At 34.3% G+C, this 24,064-nt stretch overlaps 2 protein-coding genes across 10 annotated transcripts in view; one reads left to right on the top strand and one right to left on the bottom strand.

Moving 5' to 3' along the window:
• LOC128991613 (regulating synaptic membrane exocytosis protein 2-like) overlaps positions 1–14,626 on the top strand; it is an 81,988-nt gene extending 67,362 nt beyond the window's left edge. For 6 of the 8 annotated variants that reach the window (XM_054414652.1, XM_054414655.1, XM_054414648.1 and 3 more), the window contains 3 exons: positions 5,336–5,547; positions 5,723–5,862; positions 6,926–7,371. In XM_054414652.1, coding sequence (XP_054270627.1) covers positions 5,336–5,547; positions 5,723–5,862; positions 6,926–7,132 — 559 coding nt within the window. In that variant the 3' untranslated portion in view covers positions 7,133–7,371. Of the gene's footprint in view, positions 1–539; positions 640–5,335; positions 5,548–5,722; positions 5,863–6,925; positions 7,372–12,148 lie in introns of those variants that run through there. The other 2 variants (XM_054414650.1, XM_054414649.1) reach the window with 2 other exon arrangements.
• A 1,911-nt stretch (positions 14,627–16,537) lies between these two features.
• Positions 16,538–23,318, bottom strand: LOC128992131 (S-formylglutathione hydrolase-like). 2 transcript variants are annotated; one of them, XM_054415562.1, is made up of 6 exons: positions 23,298–23,318; positions 22,238–22,308; positions 21,501–21,688; positions 19,688–19,877; positions 18,233–18,452; positions 16,538–16,788 (listed from the first exon to the last, which is right to left on the bottom strand). In XM_054415562.1, exons 2-6 carry the CDS (start codon positions 22,306–22,308, stop codon positions 16,606–16,608), a joined length of 852 nt encoding a protein of 283 aa, XP_054271537.1. In that variant the 5' UTR covers positions 23,298–23,318; the 3' UTR covers positions 16,538–16,605. The 2 variants fall into 2 exon arrangements, with proteins under 2 accessions (XP_054271537.1, XP_054271535.1); XM_054415560.1 differs by lacking the exon at positions 23,298–23,318 and adding an exon at positions 23,090–23,275.
• Between the last annotated feature and the right edge of the window lie 746 nt (positions 23,319–24,064).

Raw genomic sequence — 24,064 nt, 5'->3', positions numbered from 1 at the left:
GCTCCAATTTTAACTTTGAATAAAATGAAGGATATAGTTCCCCAAACTAAAATGAGAGATTCGTGCATTGAAAGTACTTAGAAGTATATTTAATTTAAGTTGAGGGTATACTAACATCAACTTGACTGAGATTTGAGTTGTACCATTGAGTTTTGGATACTAAAGTAGATATCCCATCTATATGAATCAGCTGTAGCTAATTTTCTATTAAAAAATAACAGCTGAATGAGCCACTCACAGATAATGCTTTCTAAAATTCCATTTCTCTCTTCATTTTTTTATGACATAAACAATCGTATAGTTTACCAAGAAATGTCATTTTAGTTTAGCTTAGAGGAAAAATTGGCGTATTTGAAACAATTTGAGTTCATTTACATCAGCACAATCTGTTGGTGACTCAATTTAACCTCATTTATTCCTCTAAAACCTGGCTACAACCTTAACATGGAAATGGAATGTCTAGTGGTTATCCATAGTCAATGGTTGTACATAGAGTTATGCTAGGATGAGTGAGAGAGTGAGAGTGTTACTCTGTGTAGAGGGAGGTCGACGGGGGGGATTCGCTCGCTCACATGAGGTCTCCCCCCTTCCCGTTCGTCAATCGAGCAGTCACAGCATTTCTAGTTCTGACGGCTCTTCGTAAGTAGGCCATCGGATCACCTCCACCCTCCCCATGCCAGCTAACTAATACAAACACTGTTAAACCAAATTGTAAACAAATAAAAATAATTAATGTAGACAAAATGTAATAAAACAGTTTAAACATAATATTTCTAATTAAATTCACTTTTGATTTAATTTAATAAGTAATTTTAATTAGCTAAAACTAACTCAAGTTGCGTAAATAATTTAAATTTTATAAATAAATTTTATGATATTTGTCACAATGAATTTACGTATGTAATGGTTTTAACCCTTTGCAATCTGAAATAGGAACAATTTTAATCTTTGTCCAGCTGTATTGACAACGTTCTTTTGCACAGTTTGGTTAAATTTCACATTGGCCCGACTCAATTGGCCAGTGGTACTGCCCAACATAAAAACATTCACTCAGCAACGTAGCTACTCATGGATAAATCTTGTTTTTCAAAAATTTGTTATGAAGTGGTAATACCTAGTGAGCAAACTTTTAACTGTAATAACTCAAAGTTGGTGAGAAGAAGTTTCCGATTCTGAGCAATACACAGAGAAATTTGGCAGATACAGCTGATATTGAAACAATTCAACTCTGTTTACGTCAATGACGAGGCCAGTACGACTGGCCAACTGAATGCCGAGGGTTAATATACCAACAATCACAATCTTTAAGTAATGATATAACTACTTCTAACAAACTATTAATCTTAATATGTGAAGATTGTACTTTTTCGCTTTTGAAAAACATACATAACATACATAAATTTGACGCTGTAACATTTCTTGATGAAATTGTAATAAAGAAATTGTCTATTGTCTAATCAGTTAACTGTAACTAAAGCAAATATAATGCATAAACCAGTGAATGTGCTAACACCTCAACTCCCACAATGTGATATCTTGGTGTAAAGTGGCTGCACTATCGTCAAACGCACTGTGTTCTTGTGTTGGTGGTGGTGCTATGAAGCATGATCTCTATGTTTTCATTATAAGTACTCGTACCTCTTTGTTTTCAATTTTTATATGCTATGTGGCATCGAACACTTCACAGTTGACCTCTCCGCAAAGCAATGTTTCTCGCACTGTATAACACTCACTATTCATTTGTGTAATCCGAACTTTGGTTTCGTAAAGATACCGACGTCGTCATGCACCGCAAGACTTGGAAGGTTAGGCATGAGGTTTTGAACTGCCTAAATGGATATGGAAAACGATTGTGGGATTGAAAATGTTTAGAATAAGAGACATTTGAATTTGTATTTCTTATACACTTAGGATATCAAAAAGGGGTGATAAACATCCATACTAACTGATAAAGAGTTAAACTAACTTTCAAAAAAGCAGTGTTCTCTATTCATTGGCTCTATGTTTAATCATTAGATAAGATTATTAACATAAAAAAATACAGTTACAATTTTAAATTAACTATTATATTATAATACAATGAACCAACCACATTTATATGGAAACTATCCATTGCACATAGCTAAAACTTCAGTCTGATAAATGCCTTTTTCGTTAACCCATTCCATGTTACCGGTACATCACTAGATTTAAACAACAAAGAAGATAATAAGAAAACTAAATACAATATTTCAGCTCTAAAAAAAATAATGTTTTATTCATAAAGAGAAGTGCCAGGGGACCGAGCATTGCTCAGTGGTGTTATTTTTGATTGGGACGTTGCCCAAGCCGCCACAGTTTTGTGCTAGGCCTACAGAAAATGTAATTTTGATTCTAAACCAATTAATTCCAATTATAAATCCACTCTTTAATAACATATTGAAATGTAGTATACCTAAATTAATATCAAAATAGTTATTAAACACTGAACATAAACCCTCCGAATACTTTATATGGTTTTAGTCTGGGAAAATTTAGTTTCAAAGGCTAAATTTAAGTTTGTGAGAGAAAAAATGTCATATCCTTCATTTTTAGCTCTAGAGGTTTGTTTTATGTGCTTGAATGTTTTAGGCCATTTTATTCTCAGTGCGTAGAATGATTTACGTATCGTAAATAGACATACAGTAAATGAAACATAAAAATCACTTCCAGTATTTAATTGATTCAAATAAACTACAACTGTGAAAATTTACAGCTTTGTTGCTTCTGTGGTTTGACTTTTGTTGTTTTGCCTCTAAGTGTTGTTGCATTTTCTGTCGTACAAGTGTGGAAAGGCAGCAGAGAAGACTGGAAGGTTACGAAACCAGACAAAAAACTCGTCAAAAATGTATTCCCAGTTTTGTGAAGGTAGTGCATGAAATTGAACAGGAGTGCTGAAGTTTCCGGTAAACGATGTAGATTAAATCTTAACCCCGAAGCTATCGAACTCGATGACTACCATCTTGGCCACTAGCATCCACAAAATCTACGCTCAACTAGCACGTGAATGCACAATCTTTTCTGTCTATCCCTACGGAATTGGTCTTCATTCTATCTCTATCTATCTTTCTTTACTCTATGTAGTGTCTAGTATTAGTTAGCCTTAATATATCTAAAACATTTCTGTGTATTTTATTCTATAACTTGTTTTTGTGTTTTAGACATAGTGTATTTATAGTGCATTGGATCTGTATTGGTAATGTTTTACTATTACGTAACGCTAAGTTGAATAGGATGAAGTGAAAAATCTTGAAACTACATTGAATGATTAAAAGGATTATTTTAAATTTGTTTAGTAAAAACTAAGCAAAACTTGCTAATTTGAACTTTTAAGATAAATTAACTGCTATTTATAAGTTGAATAGCATAAACTAAATTACGTATGGAAGCTATACAAACCCTGGCTAAAACTTATTGCATGACAAATTTTTGTAAAAAGAATTTATTGAACAAAATTTTAATCTCCTTGCTTTTGGCTTCTGCATCCATTAAAACACTACTCACATGCAAATGTATGTTGTAAATTTGAGTCTAAATGATTCATTTACTCGTATGAAATGAAAAACACATATTGTACTATTGGAAGACAAAGATGAGAAATTTAACTATTCAACAAGGATTGTAAGAAGCAGAATATATAAACATAAAAAAACAATAATTTTATGTATATAAAAATTTTACATTCAACATTATATAAAAAGTTGTGTTAAGTATCCAACAAATTGCAATAAACAATTAAATGTAGAAATAAATTATATTAATCATACCTTAAACTCGTTGGTTCCATATTTCCATATTCTTGAATGTAATATATCGATGATACTTTTAAATTATTCATTTTATAAATCTTTTGGACATTTTGTTTAATATTTTTTATTAGTTTTGAAGTACAGTAGTCTGCACAAGTAAAACTTAGAGAAAAGGACATTTTCAAACAAAAAAATAAAATCATCAGAATATAGATGCTTCTCCCTTAAACATTATTCTGATTAAGAATCAGTAGAGGTTTGCAGATTTCCCTCTATCATAATGTATAATTAACACCTTAATTTTAATCTACAGGAAACCCCCTAATATCTGGCCTCGGAATTTCTGGTCCTTGGTTTATCCGGTCACGTTCCAGAATCGGTACCAAAAATATTACCCATGGCTGTACACGTAGTCTCCATGATTTTAGCGTTCTTACAGTTTATCTGTTTCCTGTTCATATTTTTAGCGGGTTGACTACTCAGTTGAGCTACTAGATTCCCAAAAGAGACTCAAACACTACTTTGAACCAATCACAAGTTGTTATTAGATACGAATTATCATTTTAATAATAGGTTGGTTTATTCGGCCAGGGGCTCGGTCCCGTGTAGGCCAGATATGAGGGGTTTTACTGTAGTAGGTTTGCATAGGCAACTGGGCTGACTGTAGTTTTGTTCAATTAATGTACACCATTATTTTTCTTGTAAAGTTTATTTGAAAGATTGCTGTACTATATACAATGACTGCCAGTTTATTTTGGAATCTTAGTATATAATGTACAGAGTAATAATACCCCATACTTGAGTGATTAGAACCACATCAAATGGGAGTTTTTACAAAGCTGAAATTTAAGTTAACTTTAATTATTTTCCAAAACATCTTAAAACAATGTTGTGTAATGTGTTATGGTGTTGAGGGAGCAAGCTGGTCTAGTAGATGGGCACTGGGCTTTGGGACTTCACACGGGTTCACGGGCTACGATTTGGTTGGCTATGGGTTGGGACTAGATGTCGGGTTCAAATCCTGCCAACCACAATTGCTTCAGCAATGTGCTATTTTCACGATCCTCTATATTCAATTCTACGTTCAGTGTGCAGTACAGGTCTTACAGAAGATAGTTGTGCTATTAACATTACTGAAAATATCATGCGAGTTGTGTCAACTGAACTGGCTACTCAAAGGCACCAAAGAATTATTTAAGATTTATTTCCGTAAATGCAATTTACTACAATAGATAGATATTTCAACTTAGCAATTTGGATTTTGATTTACTTATAAGTCATAGTAAGTTGTAAATGTACCAGAAAAAAATTACAGTGTGTCAAGAGTTCTGATGTTTTTGGGACGGCTAGTATTGCCGAAACTTTGAAACTGCAAGTTTGGGTGGCTTACAGACAATTCATACCGCACAGTGAACGTAGAACGTATAGAGCTTGAAATCCTAAGATGTATAGAGAGTAGAAAAATTGTAAAGTTTAAAAAATAAATTGATCAAAAAAGAACAAAACTACAGTCAGACAGTCTTTGTGTGTTACCGGAGGAAAGTGTAACAATTGTTTGTGTGGGATAGTTGGGCGCCATCACTCAAAGGTTCAGACGGAGGTCCTCTGTCGGACTTTATCGAGGGGCTAGGCCCTGGACAGCTGGTGGGCCGGCAAGTCCTGGGGGCTCCGTCCTTGGGCGACATTCAGCTCAGCATGTGCTACCAGAAGGGATATCTGGAGGTGGAGGTGATACGAGCGCGAGGGCTGCAATCCAGACAGGGCTCTAAAGTGTTACCAGGTATGAGACAAACGTACTTCCAAACATTTTAGTAGCTATTTTACACATACATTTTAGTGTTATTTAGTGCTATAGCTTAGTGTGATTAAGAAAGTACATTTTTACTTAATTTTTTATGATCATACTTAACCCAGATGGTTGTGTGTGATGATAACAATATCATTTTTGTCCACAGCGCCTTATGTGAAAGTGTACCTTGTAAGTGGGAAGAAATGTTTGGCGAAAGCGAAAACAGCGACAGCCAGACGAACTTTGGATCCTCTTTACCAGCAAACACTGACCTTCAGGGAACCTTTTCAAGGCTGCATACTGCAGGTGAATGGCTTGATTCTGTGACAAAGGGCGAAACAACAGGTTATATTGTTTAAAGGGATGTTTCAGTTCTATCGTTCTATTGTGAATAAACTTAATCATTTGGCTCTCGACTTTGTAATTAATATACAGTAGAACCCCGCTAGTCCGACTGCTCACTTAATCTGACCGTGCCTTCACCAATCAATTATAATGTTATTACAGTAATATTGTGACTATATTCCATGGTCGTGTGAACATTATCAACGTATCCCGCAATCACAGCAAAGATTTTTTATCCCCCCTCCCTCCCCCATTATCATGGAAACATCATATCAACCATTTTCCTTGATCACGGCAAAACCCTAAATATGTTCATCAGTAATGGAAACATCATCATTGTCTTATGCGATCACGGAAATGTTATTGTCATCTCCCGCGATCACAGTCAAAACTATGAAATCTCCTGCGGTAACAGATCAACATTGTCTTTGGCCATTGTGGCAAAATATTTTACATCTCCCATACTCACGGGTGTATCATGATCGTCTCCCGTCATAACAGAAACTTTATGGTTTGTTGTTATCTGCGACTGTGGCAAACTTCTGAAAATCTTTTGTGATAACAGAAACATAATCAGCATCTTCAGCAATCGTGGAAAACTCCTGAACATACTGCTCCTCATATAATCTGACCTTTTTACTTTTCTAGCCCATGATCGCGTTCCGGCAGCTGGATTAGCTTGTACTTGATGGTTGTTAAGAGTTCTCGAGACATTATTTTAGCTTGAAATAAAATGAAAATCCTTCTTTATTGAGGCAAACTTAGGACCCCATGGTCCTTTCTTACATTTAATCTCTAGCTCTTAGCTTGTGAAGTGCCTTGACCTGTTGGTTGAAAACTAAACACCATTTATTTAGAAAACACAAAAGGTCTATTAGGCAGATTTCCATACTTAAAGCTACACGATAATTATTAATTATCTATTATAAAGTATGTGTTTTATTTATATCTGCTGTGTGGTTTTGTCTAATGAACGTACGTTTTATTCATTCACTTATTCAATTACTACTCTTGTTTGTTACAGGTTACAGTGTGGGGCGACTATGGCCGTATTGAAGGCAAGAAAGTGTTCATGGGAGTCGCCCAAATCATGCTCGACGACCTCAACTTATCAAATATTGTGATCGGCTGGTACAAATTGTTTGGGACCACATCCTTGGTTAGTGGGCCCCCTTCGCTGGGCCTCTCTCGACGCAGCTCCCTTGCTAGTCTTGACTCCATTAAGTTATAGTCCTCCCCACCCTTGTAGATAACTCCTCCGTTTTACGTTCTCTTTTAGTTTTTCCTATGATTTTCTCCGTTTACTTTTCATCTTCCACACTTTCCTGGTCCGTGGCAATAAAGTAGTGACGAGTGAAAAGTTTTGAATTGCTCCTTTAAAATTGTCAGCTTAAGACGAGATTTATAGTTTGCGATCGAGCTTTTGTATTAACGAGATTTAAAATATTAAAATATAAATAATCGCTACATCCCTAGATATGAGTTTTCTGAAAAACTGTATTTGTACAAAAAGGGATATATTCGAACCTGCAGTGCTTCTTGACTACTTTATAGTCAGTCCTGTCCTACATATCATGTGAATGAAAATATTTTTCACTTTTCTACTTTTTTCTTAGCTTTAGTTTGTCTGTTTAGTTGTAGACCATCACCGGGCTTCTTCAGCTGACCTAGGTAACTTGTAGTTGTGTTTGTATCTCTGTGGTGTAGTCTGCTTTACACATGTTCTGTTGTTGTTTGTTGCTCTCTAGGTGCTTTGTTGTTACACACTGTTAGTCGAGGGAAACACAGGAGACTTTGGGATCAAAGACTTAAAACGGCCGACACACGACTCAAACTTCGGTCGATAACCTCATCAAACTCAACCTCAAATGTTGTTTCAATTAATGCTAACCGTTGCAAATCTGGGAATTTAGAGATTCCAATGCCAAATGTTTAATCAAGGTCACTTTCTTGTTATTACCGGGTTATTATTCATTCAGTTTCAATACCCCAAGTGCCATTCCAACCTGACCTCGTATTTATGAACACAACTACTTCAAGGACTAGAAAAAATAAGTAGTTAAGATAAAATTTAACTTACGCAGCCATCGGGTGCTGCTGTAAAAATTTAGTCACCTCCTTCTTGACTCACAAACTATTCCATCAAATAAACAAGACAAGTGTCAAGTGGAGATCGGGCATCTGAATCCAGTACGGATCCCATTGACGTCCCGAGTTTCCTCCTGTTTCAATCCCAAAATCTCCAGTGTCTGTTTACAGTTAGGTAGTTAAGTGTCATCAAGTAAAAAAAATAAAGGATTGTGGTTAGTTTCTCTCGAGGGACAAAAAAAATAGTTTAACAATGGTGCATTAAAAAAATTCAAAAGTAAATTTTGGACATTATTGTTGTAGTTTTTGGAAGTTAGTTATTTCAACTTTGTTCGGTTCATTGATCACAAATCACGCTAAGTAATTTGGGAAAATCTAACTACATTGAAGTATTTTGCTAAAGTATAGCTCCGAAAATAGGAGCTATGAATCTTAAAAAAGTGAATCTACTGAATAAAAAAAGCAGCTTCAAATGCAGACAAAAATAGAAATAAATCTGTAGTAAATGGACAACAGACTCATCCATAACTCAATCTGTTATCAGCTTAAACATATTTAAACACAAATTTTGTTAGTATGGTAAACATTTACACAAACATTAGTGTTTATTGAAAACAATAATTAAAGAAACTACTCACTTGGAAGTTTAAGATAAGCTTATAATTATTAGCAATATTTTGTTTTATTGTGTATTCTGCATGAGTGTTCGTTATATTTTCACTTTACATTAAAAAGTTTTCGAATATCAGTTGCGTGTCCTTGTTTTGTGTACACAACATTAAGTATAACACTAACAATGACGATACTTCATTGTAACACTTAACAATGTAAACACTAAAAAATAAAAGTATAATTCTCATGAAAATGGGATTTCATCAAATTATTGTCAGGGATCAAGTAATTCCTCAATTTGTATTAAAATTATCCATGATACGAGATATATACTTGTATTTTACAATGAACCTAGACTTGAAAAATTGTATGCTAATTGATAATTTATTCACTAAGTTAAAAGCCAGATACAAACAGACACAATTGTACTGAACAAAATAATATAATATACCACAAGGACAAAATTAACGTAGCAAAAAGCAACCATCAATCTGTTAGGTTAGCGCTGTTAAGAGTCCTTGGAGCCTAGATGTAAAATATCTACTAGAATGTAAAACAGTTAAAAGAACTACAAAGAAGATTTATAATCTCACAGTATAATAGATATTTAAATAACAATCACTCGGGTGTTTGATACAATATTTTTAGATGGTAAATAACTCTTCAGCGGCTTCTTGAAATTAACAAAATTAAAATTGCTCTTATGGTGGGCTAATCTAAGATGGCCGTTAGCTTCTATGGACTCCCTTGGAGAACAATTCAAAACTACAAAGAACATTTCAAATCCCACAGTATACTAGATATTGTAATTATAATCACTTTGTTCTTTGAAAAAATATTTTTGGGCGATAAATAACTCTTAAGCAGCTGTTTGAAATAATCCAAGATGGCCGCTAGCCTCCAAGGACTCTTAAACATACAACTGCAGTCCAATGTAACGTCCCGGAGCGCTGTAATCAAGTCATGATGTCAAATGCAAATGGAAAAAAGTGTAATTTAGCATCAAAGCAAAACTGTAATCCTAATAACAGAAATAACAGATTATTTGCTATACCTACTTCAGAAGCAATGTTTAAACAGTTCTGGTAATGTTGATGTGACCTGAGTAATTTTAAAACAAGTTAGCATTTTTTTGTAAAACTCAGTCTTATTTCCAACATCTGTACTACGATTGTACACGATTACCGCTAACTTTACTTTTGGGTGTAAAACATATTTGTTGATAAAATATCGGTAAAAAAAATCAATGTGTGAAAAAAACTCACAAAATTTGTGGTTTTTAAATTTGTACACTACATCTTGAGGTTGTTGTCTTTTGATGCTTTTCCTGTTCAGTACCTATGCATGCTTGTCATTGTCCTTGCTGGAACCATAAAACTGTTTTTGTCGAGGAATCTAAATCGGAGACTCTAAAAGTCGAGTAACTAAGAATTTTAATTCAATCTGGCCTCAATCTCGCCTGATCCCATGAAACATTTAACTAATAGTTGGATGATTTCTAAATTTCAAATCACTCATAAATTACTATCCGCTATGCAATCACTGTAATTTTTATTTTGGCTTAGATGAGCATTGCCATTTTAGTTGGGTAGTTTCATAGTTGTCACTGTAAAATAGATAATTCCTTACTTCTAGCATGGAAAAAAGCATATTTCAAGAAAACAGTAATACGCATGCTGTATATAGAATTTTTAGTTAAATATCTACTTCTAACTAGACATAAGAAATAAATTAATTTTAATATGTAAAAATCATTAATATTCGAGTGTTTGGATTTGGAAGTATAAAAAGGTTTCTAAAGTAATTTTATAATTATTTTGGCAGATTTTGAATGGATCTAAACTATTTCAGGATAAACAATAACAAACCAATATCAATGGTAAAGTATAATTATGATAACTTGTATTATAGAAACCCATTGTGTTGTGATTTGTTTTTATATTGTTTTTGTTTTTCTTAGTTATATTTTGTTTGAATTAAACCAGTTCATAAAACCGGTGGTAAGTAAAATTGAATACCCTAACTATATTTCTAAGACAAATTTCTTTCACTACATGAAAAAATACATATCTTAAATTACTTTAAAAATAATTAGATATTTAAATTGGAATGGTTTTTAAATAAATTTCCCATACTAAAATGTAGCCGGACAGTAGCTGAATGTTCATATTATTTTATGTGTTAATTTGTGTTTTTTTCTACTTTTATCATTTATTTGTTTGAATTTGCACAAATGGTTTGAAAATGCACAAATCTATGTGGTCACAATCTTCTTCTGAAGTGGGTAAGTTGTTAAAAGCCGTAAAATATTCCTACACTAGATTGTCAAGAATAACTTGACAACTGAATCAGATGTTTACCTGAGCTAATATTCATTTGTAGTGATTAGAAATGTGTAATCAAATTGTTAACACATATAAATACATAAATAAGGACACAACTTTCAGTCGTAGATATTAAACTGTTCTAAAGTCAACTTAACCATTTGTTGTAGTGTTTCTTAAACTAATATTGATCATTAATGTTCCCTGAACTCACCTTCTCTTCTCCCTTCCTTATCCACTGGTATTGAAAATATTCTGTTTATTCAACTAAATATTTTATGCATAATCAAACAAGATTTGTTTTGTGTAAACCAATTATGGTATTGTATTTTTTTTTCGTTCAATTACAAAAAGAACTTCCAACTCCAATCACAAGAAAGGAATATTTTGGTAGGAATTCCGTTTACACATGGATACACATTGCTAATATAACAAGGCTTTCACTATTTTCTACAAAACCATTAATCAATTATAATGCTATTGAATTCAACATGTCAATATTGCCTTGGACTTGGTGCAAAACGTTTTAATTCATTATCCTTATAACAGCACACTGTACACACTTTTTACTGACCAAGTATTTAAAATTATAATTCAATTAGTAGGAAATTTTTTCAAAAGTACAAAAGACTCCCTTTTGATTGGTCACCTCGAGCGTAAATTTTTACGTGTTATGTTTAAGATGCAGACCCTTACTGAACCATTGAATGTTCAGATCCAGTTAGTTATTTTGTTTATTAGTAGTTACTATTAAGTAAGTACTTCAAAAACCAAACAATGCAACATCAACATCCATACATCTGAACAGGCTATGAATTGTTTGTGTATGTTACGAACTGTCTGAGTGTCCGTAACAGAAATTTGTTCGTTCAATCCCGAGAAAATCCTAATCTTTTTGATGGTTTGAAACTGGACCGAGATCGTTTAAAGGAATGTCTTGGCTAAAAAAACAACTTCAGTTACAGTCTCGTCCATCCTTTACTCAACTCCGACTTAAAATATGTACCCCAGTCTGGCATGTCCTAACACTAAACAGATCAAAACAACAGGGAGTCTAGTACCTACATGAATTTATCTACAAGATCATATTGACCCTTGTGTTTATCGTGAGGCAAATGTGGTCTTTTGTAATATTCTTAGCCTTACAACATCCAATTCACCAACACTTTTCTATTTACCACTTTGTTTTCCAGTGTTAACTTATTTGTATGTCTCTGTTCCAGTGAGTGTTTCGCTTACGCGTGACTCCAAAGAACGTTAGTGTGGTGCTATAAGTGCGTTTGTTGGTTTGTGGCGGTCAATGCTCATTTTTTTACATTTGACAAATATAATTTAAAATTTCTATTACCATTTTACCTTTAGGTAAAATATATAAATATATATATATATAAGTAAATATATATATATGAAATTATACTACGAGATTCAGCAGCACACGGTGTCTCGTCACGTTGTACAGATAGGTTCTAAGTTATAAGCGATGTTGTGTACCATTCTGTTCCATGTTCTATGCGATATTGTCGTGGGATGTTGTAGACGAGGCCATTTACTCCCCTAAGGTGGAGCGCTTGTTGAAAGTTGTATGATTTTTGTGCTTTCTTTCTTGTCTTATCGAGCTTGATGATTTTAGCTCACTCTGGCGGAGCAGGTATTTTTTGTAGGCTTCCCTCCGACTCTTGTTATCCGTACGAAGTTAAAAAGTAGAATATAGACTAGCTACTTATGTAAAACATGTGCAAATTTTTAAGGACATTTTTATACGCTATGTTAAGTTGTATTTGGAATTGTACAAATTTATGAAATAATAATTGTACATATTTCTGTTTATCAAGCCGATCTGTTTGTATCGTAATATTTTCTTCATTAGTAGCACAACAATTTATTTGTGAGATTGACATACGACCTGACAGATAAAAGCTATTTATTACAGATAGATTTCAGTGCTGGTAACGTTAATGGTTTTTTTGAAAAGCTTTAAATAAATCTACCACAAAGTACTATGAAAAATAATTTTTAAATACTATTGTATAACTGAAATAATTTGTTTTAGTTCAAGAATACTTAAATGCAAAATTATTTTTATCATAAGTACCTATGTTATTACCATATTGCTAGTTATGAAAGGACTCTTATGGTATTTATAGATAGCGGAAAAATTAACATAAGAATTATGATGGTTTAACCTAAACAAAAGAAAATGTATCAAATATAGTTGATAAGTAATGTCTTGTGACATTTTGGTTTCTGTGAAACCACTAAACACATACAAGTAAGAGCTAAACAAAGTCCTTTAGGAAATATTGAATAAAGCTTCAACATATTTTTAAATAATTGATGTACTTATTTTGTTTGTAAGTGATAAGAGCGAATATATTTCCAATTTGTAATTTAGTGTTTTCTGGTTAGCAGAGTATCAAGTTAATAGAAAAAATAACTTAAAATTTTTAATACAGTAGTTTAACATTAAATTATAAAAGTGAAAATCCCCTGATTTTGAGAATGTTATTTGTAGGTCAGTTATTTATTTATTTTTATTTCTTACAATTTATAATATTTTATTGCACTTCCACTCACTTTTGTGTACTAATTTATAATTTCTTTTACTCCATGAAGTATTTCCTTTTAAACTTTGTGAATGAATCATTGCTACCCCATATTGCTGAAATGTGCCTTTTTAGATAACCTCTCATTGTTTCCTTTATGTATTGCACATAATTTGAATGTTAGAATTTGTCACTGGATGCTTTTACAACATTAACATAAGGTATTGAAAGTTTGTTTGATTTGCGTTGTTACATCTGCAAAGCTATCTTAGAATATGTAAAAAAACATAACTTTAAACCATGTTTGCTGACCTTTGTAACTCGCAAACATTTTTATAACTGCAATATTTAACTTTACGATTATTTTTACAGTAAGGAAACATGTATAATGGATTGTACACTATAGCAAAGCTAAAAAATAATTTCTCGGATCAAAGCTAACAATAAATTGTAAACATGGCTTGACATCGTCAAAAATGATTATCTTTTAGTATAACTTTAGGAAAACTCAACTTATCTTTTATACATATACAATTTTCATATTTGAAAGTCCCAAGCAGCTTTGAAATATTTCTTACAAAACAAATGATTAAATCACAAAATATCAATATAATGACTCATAGTTAATTTAATTCAATGAAGTGATCTATATTGATGTGACTTGAAACAGCTGAAAAAATTCAGCTTGCAGCTAAAAACGAAGAAGTATTTTTACAAAAGTGTTTCTTACTACTAAAATAAACAACGTATCGTTTACAAATCCAGTGATCTTTTAACATTCAGTGCATCGCGGCCGGAGTTTTTATATACATGACAATAACAAAATGTTTAAAAGCACAGTTTCAATCCTAGTCACGTTCTTCATTAGCTTGTGAAATTCAAATTTAGGCTTTTCGTTTGCCTCTAAATTAAGTAGCGATATTTTTAAGGTAGTCGAAAATAGTCTATGAATTTGGCTTGTAAATATCTTTCGGGTTTAGAGATTGTGCTCAAAGGGATATTTTTGTTAGTGATAGCAGGGTGGTGATCTGTATCCATATCATGCAGAGTGTGCGGGCACCGTGTGCTGCTGAGCTCTAATGAGGGCGACAATACAAGGTCTTAGCTCTGCTGTACTCTAGTATGTATAAAGGCATTTATAAGTATTCAACTAAATAATTAAACACATTTCTGAAATATACTCTGAGTCTTCTCTTTCTAACCTATCAGCTTTAGTCTGGGTAGCTGAGTTGCGATCGCACACAAAACAGAAGCTCACTTGTTCGATACTAGATCCAGATGCAATGTGTATGTACAGTAAAGGTGCTTTTTTTTTTTTTTTTTTTTAAAGAGGTTGGCGGCCTCTTTTACCTTGCATTTGCCCGTCCACATAGACTAAGCGCCCGTGCGTGGATCGTTTACAGCAAAGCAAGGAGTGAGCCAGTACAGTACAAAGGTGAACTGTACTGATAAAATGTTATCGGCAGTGACCAGGATCCGAACCCACGACATCGCTGCCCTGGGTCCGAAGTCCGCGACGCTACCGACTGAGCCACCGACTCACTAAAAAATATCGAAAAAATATCATATTGGATTTGTATGGTAATCTCGAATGCGACTTCGTCTTGCATGGGAATGACCACACTCGTCCAGTAAACACCTATTTTCAGGACTAGTAACGTGGTATTATACTATTTTAAAATATATATTGTTAGGGCCTATTGGATTTAGGCATTATAATGCCATCCCAGAAGATGTAGACCACTACAAAATAAAGCGGAAGGTTTGCCTAACTATTGTTACCGAATTATGAAAGTTTAAAGCTGTGTAGCTGAAGGTAAACCTGAGTGATTTTGCAGAAGCTCAGAGAATAATAATAATTTAAGTTAAACAGTAAGTGTCTTTTGAGTAAGCTAATTGTTTTACTACATACTCCAGTAAATCTTTTGAGTGTTGTGATTTTTTTAACAGACACTTGAGGTAAAAGCCAGTTTTCCTAGCTGCCAAATTTGGCTGCACTCTTCAGGACACCAAACAGCTGATTATATTTGGCAATGAGTGATTTTAAACAAAAACATAACCTCTCTTAGGATAGGAATAGTGATTGGGAATAAGGATTTGTACAGATTTTTTATTGTTAAGCTAGCTTCTTAGAGTAGTATGGCATAAAACATCGTACGTCACTCGTCCAAAATATGTTTACCGGATTTGTATGGTAATCCCGAACGCAACTTCGTCTTGCATGGGAATGACCACACTGGTCCAGTAAACACCTATTTTCAGGACTAGTAACATGGTTATACTATTTTCTAGCTGCCGAATTCGACAAGTACTATATCATGAAAAACTAGACATTCACAATACCACAGTGTGTGGTAGCAAGATCCCTTACTCTACATTGCCAACAATTATACTTCAATACAATGAAACCATTCATATTTCACTTCAGGTTTCCAGTCCTCATTTTATCAGGCTGCTTTTCAGAATTCAAAAATAAAAATTATTTTTTTAATAGGTTGGCGGTTGTGCAACGTATTAAGCAAAGCAAGAGGTGAACCGGTACAAGGGTGAACTGTACTGAAAAAGTAGTGATAGCTACCGTGATCCAGACCCACATCGCTGCCTTGGGCCCGAAGTCCTTGGCACAACCAACTGATCCACTGACTCAACAACAAAATGTACGCCTAACAACAAAAATGTATTTAACACATTACTAAGTCCTACTCTTTCCACTGTCTCACAGTGAATCAACTTCCATATCCATTTTATCCAATTAGATACATTATGTTCTTCTGTGTACACCACTGCTATGTTTTAGTTTAGTTGGCAACATCTATATAACTCTTTTATTGTGTTTAGTGGATTTATTAATATGTGTTTTTACAACTCAAACGTAGAATTAGATTTTATCCTTTTCAAAATAGCATTAATCAATTATGTAGTATTATTCTGGGTTGAGTTGCCTTTTTCACAGTTAGCTAGTTGGTTTATGTTTGGTCCTGAGGTGGTCAGATAGGAGAGGATCTACAACAACAAATACTCTTCAAAACTTTTCTAAGTGGAAAGAGGAATTGAATAACACCGATACAATTTAGTAAAATAAACAAGATATAATCGACAATAATAGACGCAAGGTATAGTCTTAAAATATTAATTGGTTAGTTTTTCAAGTGTTTTGCATGGAATTCAAAATGCTCCTCGATGAATGATGCGACATAGAAGTAGCTATGGTCGTAGCCTTCCCTCATTTTGAGCACAGCAGGTACCAGCGCATTCTTGCAAGCGTTCATGAAGTTTTCCGGCAAGAGTTCACCAGCTTTGATGTATTCATCATCAGCTCCCTTAAACATTTTCATCACAATATCTTTAAAACGCCATGTATTAAGCTGACTAAGTTATGTTGCAGACCATTTAAAATATAATGTGTATACATTTTTTTTATTTGGATGACAACTACATTATATTCTAATCCCAGAATGAGTAGAATTGGGTCGATTGGAACTTGCTAATAATTAGTCTCAATACCCTCAATATAATCCAATATAATTGGATTGGAAATCAAAACAATCGGATGGAAAAGGTTTTTTTTAAATATGTGAGAAAAGACTAAGTTATTATTAATAACTATAATATTATTTATAGTTATTTTATTGAGTCAAACTAAAGACCAAAGAAGCAAATTAAAATTTAACCATGTTAAACATGACTGGGACGGTGGCGTCGTCCTGTAATCCAGCTACTAGGTCACAGATTGTGGATATTATTTACAGGCATGCACTGTGGATGCAATTCACCCTGGTGTGGATTAAGATCTGCACTAGTGAGTACTATGACTATCCACAGTATTATCCTGATAATTAGACCAATTCGTTAATACCAAGGCATTAATTTGGTTCGGATTTCACTATAAACTGTAGGTCCCTTAGTTGCCATCGGCTGTATGGGCTATTAATTAACAGCTGAAACTAAGGAATATGTCAGCCTCAGTCACCAACAAGACTACAAGATCGCGCCACTCATCCTACACTCATCTCCATTCATACTTGGCTTAAAATACCTACTTTGTATGGTTGCCATTTCAATGAAATGTATTAAAATACTTTACGTTGATCTTCTAAATGGGAAAATGGGTTTCTTACCCCTGTCTGTTGTCCAAAATATCAAAGCAAATTCAATTGGTCGAACATTAAACATGACACAATAAATGAAATGAAACTCAAAAGAATATACAGTAGACTCCCTCTTATCTGGACTCCTCGGGACCGAGGCCAGTCTGGATAACGGGGTTTCCGGTTAAACCGACGTCCCCAAAAACTCATTAAAACGGACCGTTTGCTGTGATATTCGACTTAAATTTAGGAGAGCATTGTATTTAGACACGTAATCACTGGTCTCACATCTTTCCAACGAGAACAGTCGTTTCAGTACCGCCCACTTCCTACCGATCTAGTCCAGTTAAACCAATGTGCTAATAAAAATTGTCCGGTTAAAGAGTTGTTATTTCTGCCAAGTGTAGTCCGGGTATAAGGTGTCCTGATAAGAGGGAGTACATTGTATTAGCAAAAGGTTGTGACTAGTTGTGCCTGCAACAAATCCAGCACCATTTTGTTGACAACATTTTGGACTATAAACAAAGGTAAGTCTCCTGTTAAATCTCTTTCAATTTAATAAAAGTAGGGGTAAACAAAACAGTACGTAAATGCCACAGCCTTACATTACTTCTCAAAATTTAAGAAATGCTATTTAAAAAAAAGCAATAGATTAGAGAGGCAATAAACAGGCTACCTGATCAATGAGGATGTCAATGACGGGACCATCGTAAGCTGACACCAGGCAAGTAGCGTCGTATTGTTTCCAGGCGTCAGTGTCAGAGCCGAGGTAACCTGAAAGTGCATTTTTACCCCAAGGACTCACTGAGGGGTTGCATATGGGGGAGAAAGCAGACACCGAAGCGTACTTGTAGGGGTTCTTCAGTGCACAAATCAAAGCTCCATGACCTCCCATGCTAAACAATTAGTTTTTTCATTAAAATTTGGTCATATATCAAAATTGTGAACTTTTAATTTCTTAATAATTTGATAGCCTATCCAAGATATTAATAGTGACAAAAGGTAAAATCAGAGGGAAATTTTTGCATCCATGTTAAGGAGTGAAAGATAATGTGTTGATCAGTTAATCGTTACCATTTCAGACTGTTTTTCTGCTGTTAGATTTATTTACAATGATCATCGGGGGAAAAAATAGCTTTTGCAGATTTGAGACAAGTTTTAGGTCTTAACAATTTTTCACTGTCACTTTAGTTCATAAAGAATTTAAATATTCATAACGTAAAAACAAACAACAAAACTAACAAATTCAACTATATTGTAGTCACACTACTCAAGAGATGTTGTTTTCAAATTTACACATAAGCTTTTTGTAATAGATAACAGCGAATTTCTTTATAGGGAAGTAGCTATTACCGTAGGTCTCATGGTAAGACCTAAGCCCGGGACCGATTTACTTTTTCATTTTGATGTCCCCAGAGGCCAAAAACACCATTCGTTCAAATTTTTATATATCTATATATAGATATATATATGTATATGTGTGTGTGTGTGTGTCCATCCGCACGATAACTTGAGTAATTTTTGTGCGATTTTGATCAAATTTGGTTTGAAGGTGTAAGGCGGGATAAACTTGATTGAGTTCGCGAACCAGCATGATCGGACTATGGGAACGGGGGTTTATGGGGGGTTTTATGGGGTAAAAATAGGTTTTTCCCATTTTTGACCCTAAAAACACAAAATTTCACAATAATCCTTTTAAACCATTTTGTAGAGCTTAAAAAAACAAATAATAGATAGGCCTAACATATTTTGATCAAATTTGGAAAAATGCATTCATTTCATACTATAATACTAACATTTTACAAAAAACACCTTTTTACCCTCCCTGTTGCAGCAAACCTAAGTACTCGTTAAACTAATGTTATTTAAATAGGGAATAAATGGGACATTTTTAAGGAGACATTTTAGTGTAAATCCAATCAGGCAAATGGAAATTCGCTTAGTCTGCAGGTTTGCTGCGGCGGGGGTATTAGTAAATAATCTTGGCTAAAGAATCAGTTAGTCGTAGGTAGTCAACAAAGCTTTACATAATTCATCCTACTCATATTACATCTTTCCCTTACTACGCACTACAGTGAGTCTGCATCGCTCCATTTATATGTTAACAACGACAACTGATAAAATCTTTTACCTGTGTCCCATGATGCTTTGTCTCTTCGGGTCTACAGGGAATTTATCAGCGATGACCTCTGGCAGTTCTTTGGTGACGTAAGTGTACATGCGGAAGTTTTTGTCCCACGGAGCTTGAGTAGCATCCACATAGAACCCAGCTCCGACTCCAAAGTCCCATTTATCGGCTTCCCCAGGAATGTTGCACCCTCCTGTAGAATGTCTGAATAGAATATTTGGCTGTTTAAATTTCTAGATCTTATCCTATGTTTGTGCGTTATCCTATGTTGTGTTTGTGCGTTGTATGTTCAGCTTGCCGAACAAGGTTTTCTCGACAATTTCTCAAATTAATTAATTAACCCTTTTAGTGCCAGAGTTTTTTTTTAAAGTTGTTACCACACATACCTTCCATCCAAGAAAAATTCGCAACCCAAATACCACATATTTTCCATATGGAGGCACTAAAAATTTCATGCAATTTTGGGCATTTTTACAAGATTTTACAAAAAAATATATAGCTTCGTTATTTTACAAGATATTTTAACCAAATTAATTTTATTTTAATGATAAAACTACCAAGTATAATGTAAAAAATAACATGCACATGCAAGTAACACCTTTATTTTTATAAATTTACATTTATAACATACTTACTTCGAAAAAATCGTAAATAATTCATTCAGCATGCTCCGCATAGTCTTAAAATGTTTTTTACTTCACTTCTCATGTGCCATTTGAATTCCAACTACTATCTAATCTCTACTTAGATTTGAAATTTCATCATTGTAGGTAAAAAAATAACTGAACTATACAAAAAAATGTAAAAACTATGTTTTTTCCGCACATTTGTCGCATTTTGCAAAAAGTTCAGGGTTCTTCTTGACTAGTCCTATAGGCTATTGAAATATTTCAAGACATATTAGGCCTTGGCCTAAAGCATGCACTAACTAAATGTAAAGCAATAAAAAATTAAAAGTTCAAATTGTTATTAGTCTAAATAAAAATATATATATGTACATAGCCTCAATAGGCCTAATATACAACTCAACAACGATGAAACGGGAAGCATTTTGTGTGTAATCCTTTTTTGCAATTCCTACACATAAGTAGATTTCTTTCTTTTTCCTCCACTTTGAGTACTCTTGGCACTGCAAACGCAACAATTTTAACAACAATTAACCACAACGATTCGGTAAACAAACACACAGAATCAACACAACAACAAACAAACTCGTCCACCAGCTGACATTGTGTCATAGTCCTGACGTCACCATCTGACATAGAGCAACTTTGTTACACTGCCATCGCGATATTACTGAGAAAATATATACTATATTCGGTGTTATACGAAAGAACGTTACTTTCTGATAACAACAATTACAATGGTGTGGAAGTTTTTGTAATTTTTAACCCATGTATGGGCTTTTTATCAGACGTCCTTAAAAACGGCCGTTGGCATTTTTCGACCGAAACCAGCAACGTCCTGTTAAACGGACGTTGGCACTTTTCGAACCCCCGTGCTCACGTCCGTTTAAGATGACGTTGGCACTATTGCACTGTATTTCAAGACGTCCGTAAAACAGGACGTTGGCACTAAAAGGGTTAAATCATATCTGTGAATTTCCCTGACCAAGACCACATTTTTACTATGTGGTTCATAAACATTAATATTTATTTAGAATGAAAACTATCAACAGCCTTTAGGCTAATAAAAAGATGGGAACTTCACTATCATCATTGCTGCCCTTACAAATTCTTTTTACTCATTAATAACAAAGGACTGGATTAACAAATAAAGAATTTAACTTCTAGTGTAGTTAAAATAAACTCTTTACTTGGACTCGTGTCAGGACAGACCACTGCGATTCCATGTTTGGCCGCATACTTCTGCGCTCCGGCTTTCTGAACGAAGTTGAGCTCGTTACAAGTAAGACCAGAGAGCCAATAAATAACAGGGACATCCCCTGACTCAGCTTGCGGAGGAAGATAAATTGCAAATTTCATCTCGCATTTCAACTCCGAACTAAAAAAGAAGAATGAGTTTTAAATAAATCAAGCTAGAGACAACAAAAATACCTAAAGAATATTTTTGGTCAATTTGTCTACATACCGGTAATATTAACTAAGTTTTTATACAGAATGATTAATTAATGAATAATTAAATTAATAGGAAGGTAGGTATAACAGGTTTTGCGCTCTTAAGGAATAGGCCTAGTCTAAGTTATTTTAGAACCTTAAAGCATTGATTTAACTTATTTTTAAAAACCTAATTTTAATTGACTGTTTGTTTACTCAATGTGTAAGACTTTTGAATGAAATGAGGAACTAGACTAACGATCATTTGACTAGACTATACTGTTCAGAACTACAAAATTGTAGATGCATTCTAGTTTTGTACTAAGTTAGCCCCCAGCTATTTTATGTTTTAGCATTTACAGCCTTTGTATAGGCAGGCCTACTCACCACTACTTACATCGTGTTTCCAAAATTCTCTAAAAAACTTGAGTTTCAACAGTGACGGTGGAAGGACTTTATATGAGTTACAATCAATAAAACAAGTTTTAGAGCTTACCTATGATGGGAAAACACATACTGATGGCCCTCGAAGCTTCGATTACATGATACTTTAGTTACTGACGTCATCTGAAAACAAACGCATAACTTAGCAAGAGGCTACTAAAATAATTTAATAAACAAAAAAGTGACCATTGCCTGAAGTATAGGCCTAATATTCTCCAAAATAATCTTTTGCTTTATCAAACATAAGATGTAGCCTAAATCAGGGTGTGGTAATTCTGAGCAATTACTCGGTCAACTCCAAACTTTTTCATATTTTACTACGGTCATAAGGATGTTCTCAGAAATCAAGAAACATATAATTCAAGTCCAGCAAGGTTAAGTTAGGTTATGAACTAACCTAACCTAGCTTAACGGTACTGTCTCACAACTGGCCTTCCGCGCATCTTCTCCCCCCCAAGCCACTGTAATCGCGTGGACTTTGAACCTTCTTATTGCTCGGCAACCTGTACGATGGCCTTGTGGGGCTTGAATTGTATGTTTCTTGTTTTCTGAGAACATCCTTAAAATGACCGTGTTAAAATATGAAAAAGTTTGGGGTTGACCAAGTAATTGCTCAGAATTACCCAGGGTGTAATTTCTCCCGCCTGCCATAAAATTTTGGCAATGCCATAGACTAACTTAACTGCATTGTAATGTTTCAATTAAAATAGTGAACTAGCCTATTGTAAGTTATTGAAAACAAACAATTCTGTTATCATTGAGATATGATTGTTCATGGTTTAAAATATACTAGCCTAACTTACAGTGAAATTGAAAAAAAAGTTTTACTAGGGGTTTATCCTATCGGTAGGCCAAGGCATATTCCGGTACATTAATTTAGGTATGGTTAAGTTGTACTAGTTACCTTCAAGTGGATTTAAAAATCTATTACCAAAGACACTATAATTCATACAAAATCGACTACTCTAACTTGTTACTAAAGTGTCTCTTGGTTTGCTTTTATCTTCCTATCTTATCAATTTCACAAACTTAAATAGACCTAGCCCTCTCCTCTACTAGCCTAAAATTATTGTTTTTCAAAACAAAACTGAAAACGAAAAACTGACACCTACTGACTACTGAGTGTCCCAGTGTCGTCAGTTACCGTGTTCGTTCGTTCGTTTCCGTTGTCGTCTGCTTCTTCCTTCGTGGGGGTCGGTGACCAGACCATAGAATCGGCAACCTCTAGCCATAGATTAAACATTCTCCCTTGGCCTCGAACGCCAATACCCCTTTACGTCAAAATATTCCCATAAGGTCGACAGCTTTTGGTTCCATAGCATCGTCATTATCACAACGTCATCAAAATTTGATATCAGTGCGCTGGGATATAAAAATTATAGGATGAGAGAAAATTGTTAAAAATGGAATTACTGAAAATAAGAGATAGCTTCAACTGGCTTAAAAGTTACCTCACCAGTAGAACAAAGTATTAACCAATTAATTGGTTAATACTTTGTTCATTGGTTATAATACACCAATTAATTGAATGTAGACACGGGGACGAAATGGTCCATGTTTCAACTCTCAGGCTAGTTCGGACTAGGAGGTGGCGGTGGCCTTTACGGATTTCTTTTTGAAATTCAAGGATACATTTTGATCTGCATTTTCCTCTAATTCAAAAGACGGTACCGGTAAGCCCTATGGGCAGTACATTGTCGAGTGTGAATAGGCCTAATAAACTTAAAAATTGGTACTCTACAGAGCTTGCCAATTTCAATCAATATATATTTTGTCTGTGCGTGACTTGACCAAGTAAGATCCGTCCATGCTCCCTCATCTGCAGGGTTTGAGAAAGGAATATCGTAGGCAGCTGCGAGTGGCCAAACAGTCTGCGGCT

This window comes from Macrosteles quadrilineatus, unplaced genomic scaffold (genome assembly GCF_028750875.1).
Source record: "Macrosteles quadrilineatus isolate MER2022 unplaced genomic scaffold, UCM_ALF_1.0 Scaffold_4__1_contigs__length_99947679, whole genome shotgun sequence".
NCBI lineage: Eukaryota > Metazoa > Arthropoda > Insecta > Hemiptera > Cicadellidae > Macrosteles > Macrosteles quadrilineatus.
Note: the sequence above shows the minus strand (reverse complement) of the source record. Positions and strands in the feature narration are given on the sequence as shown.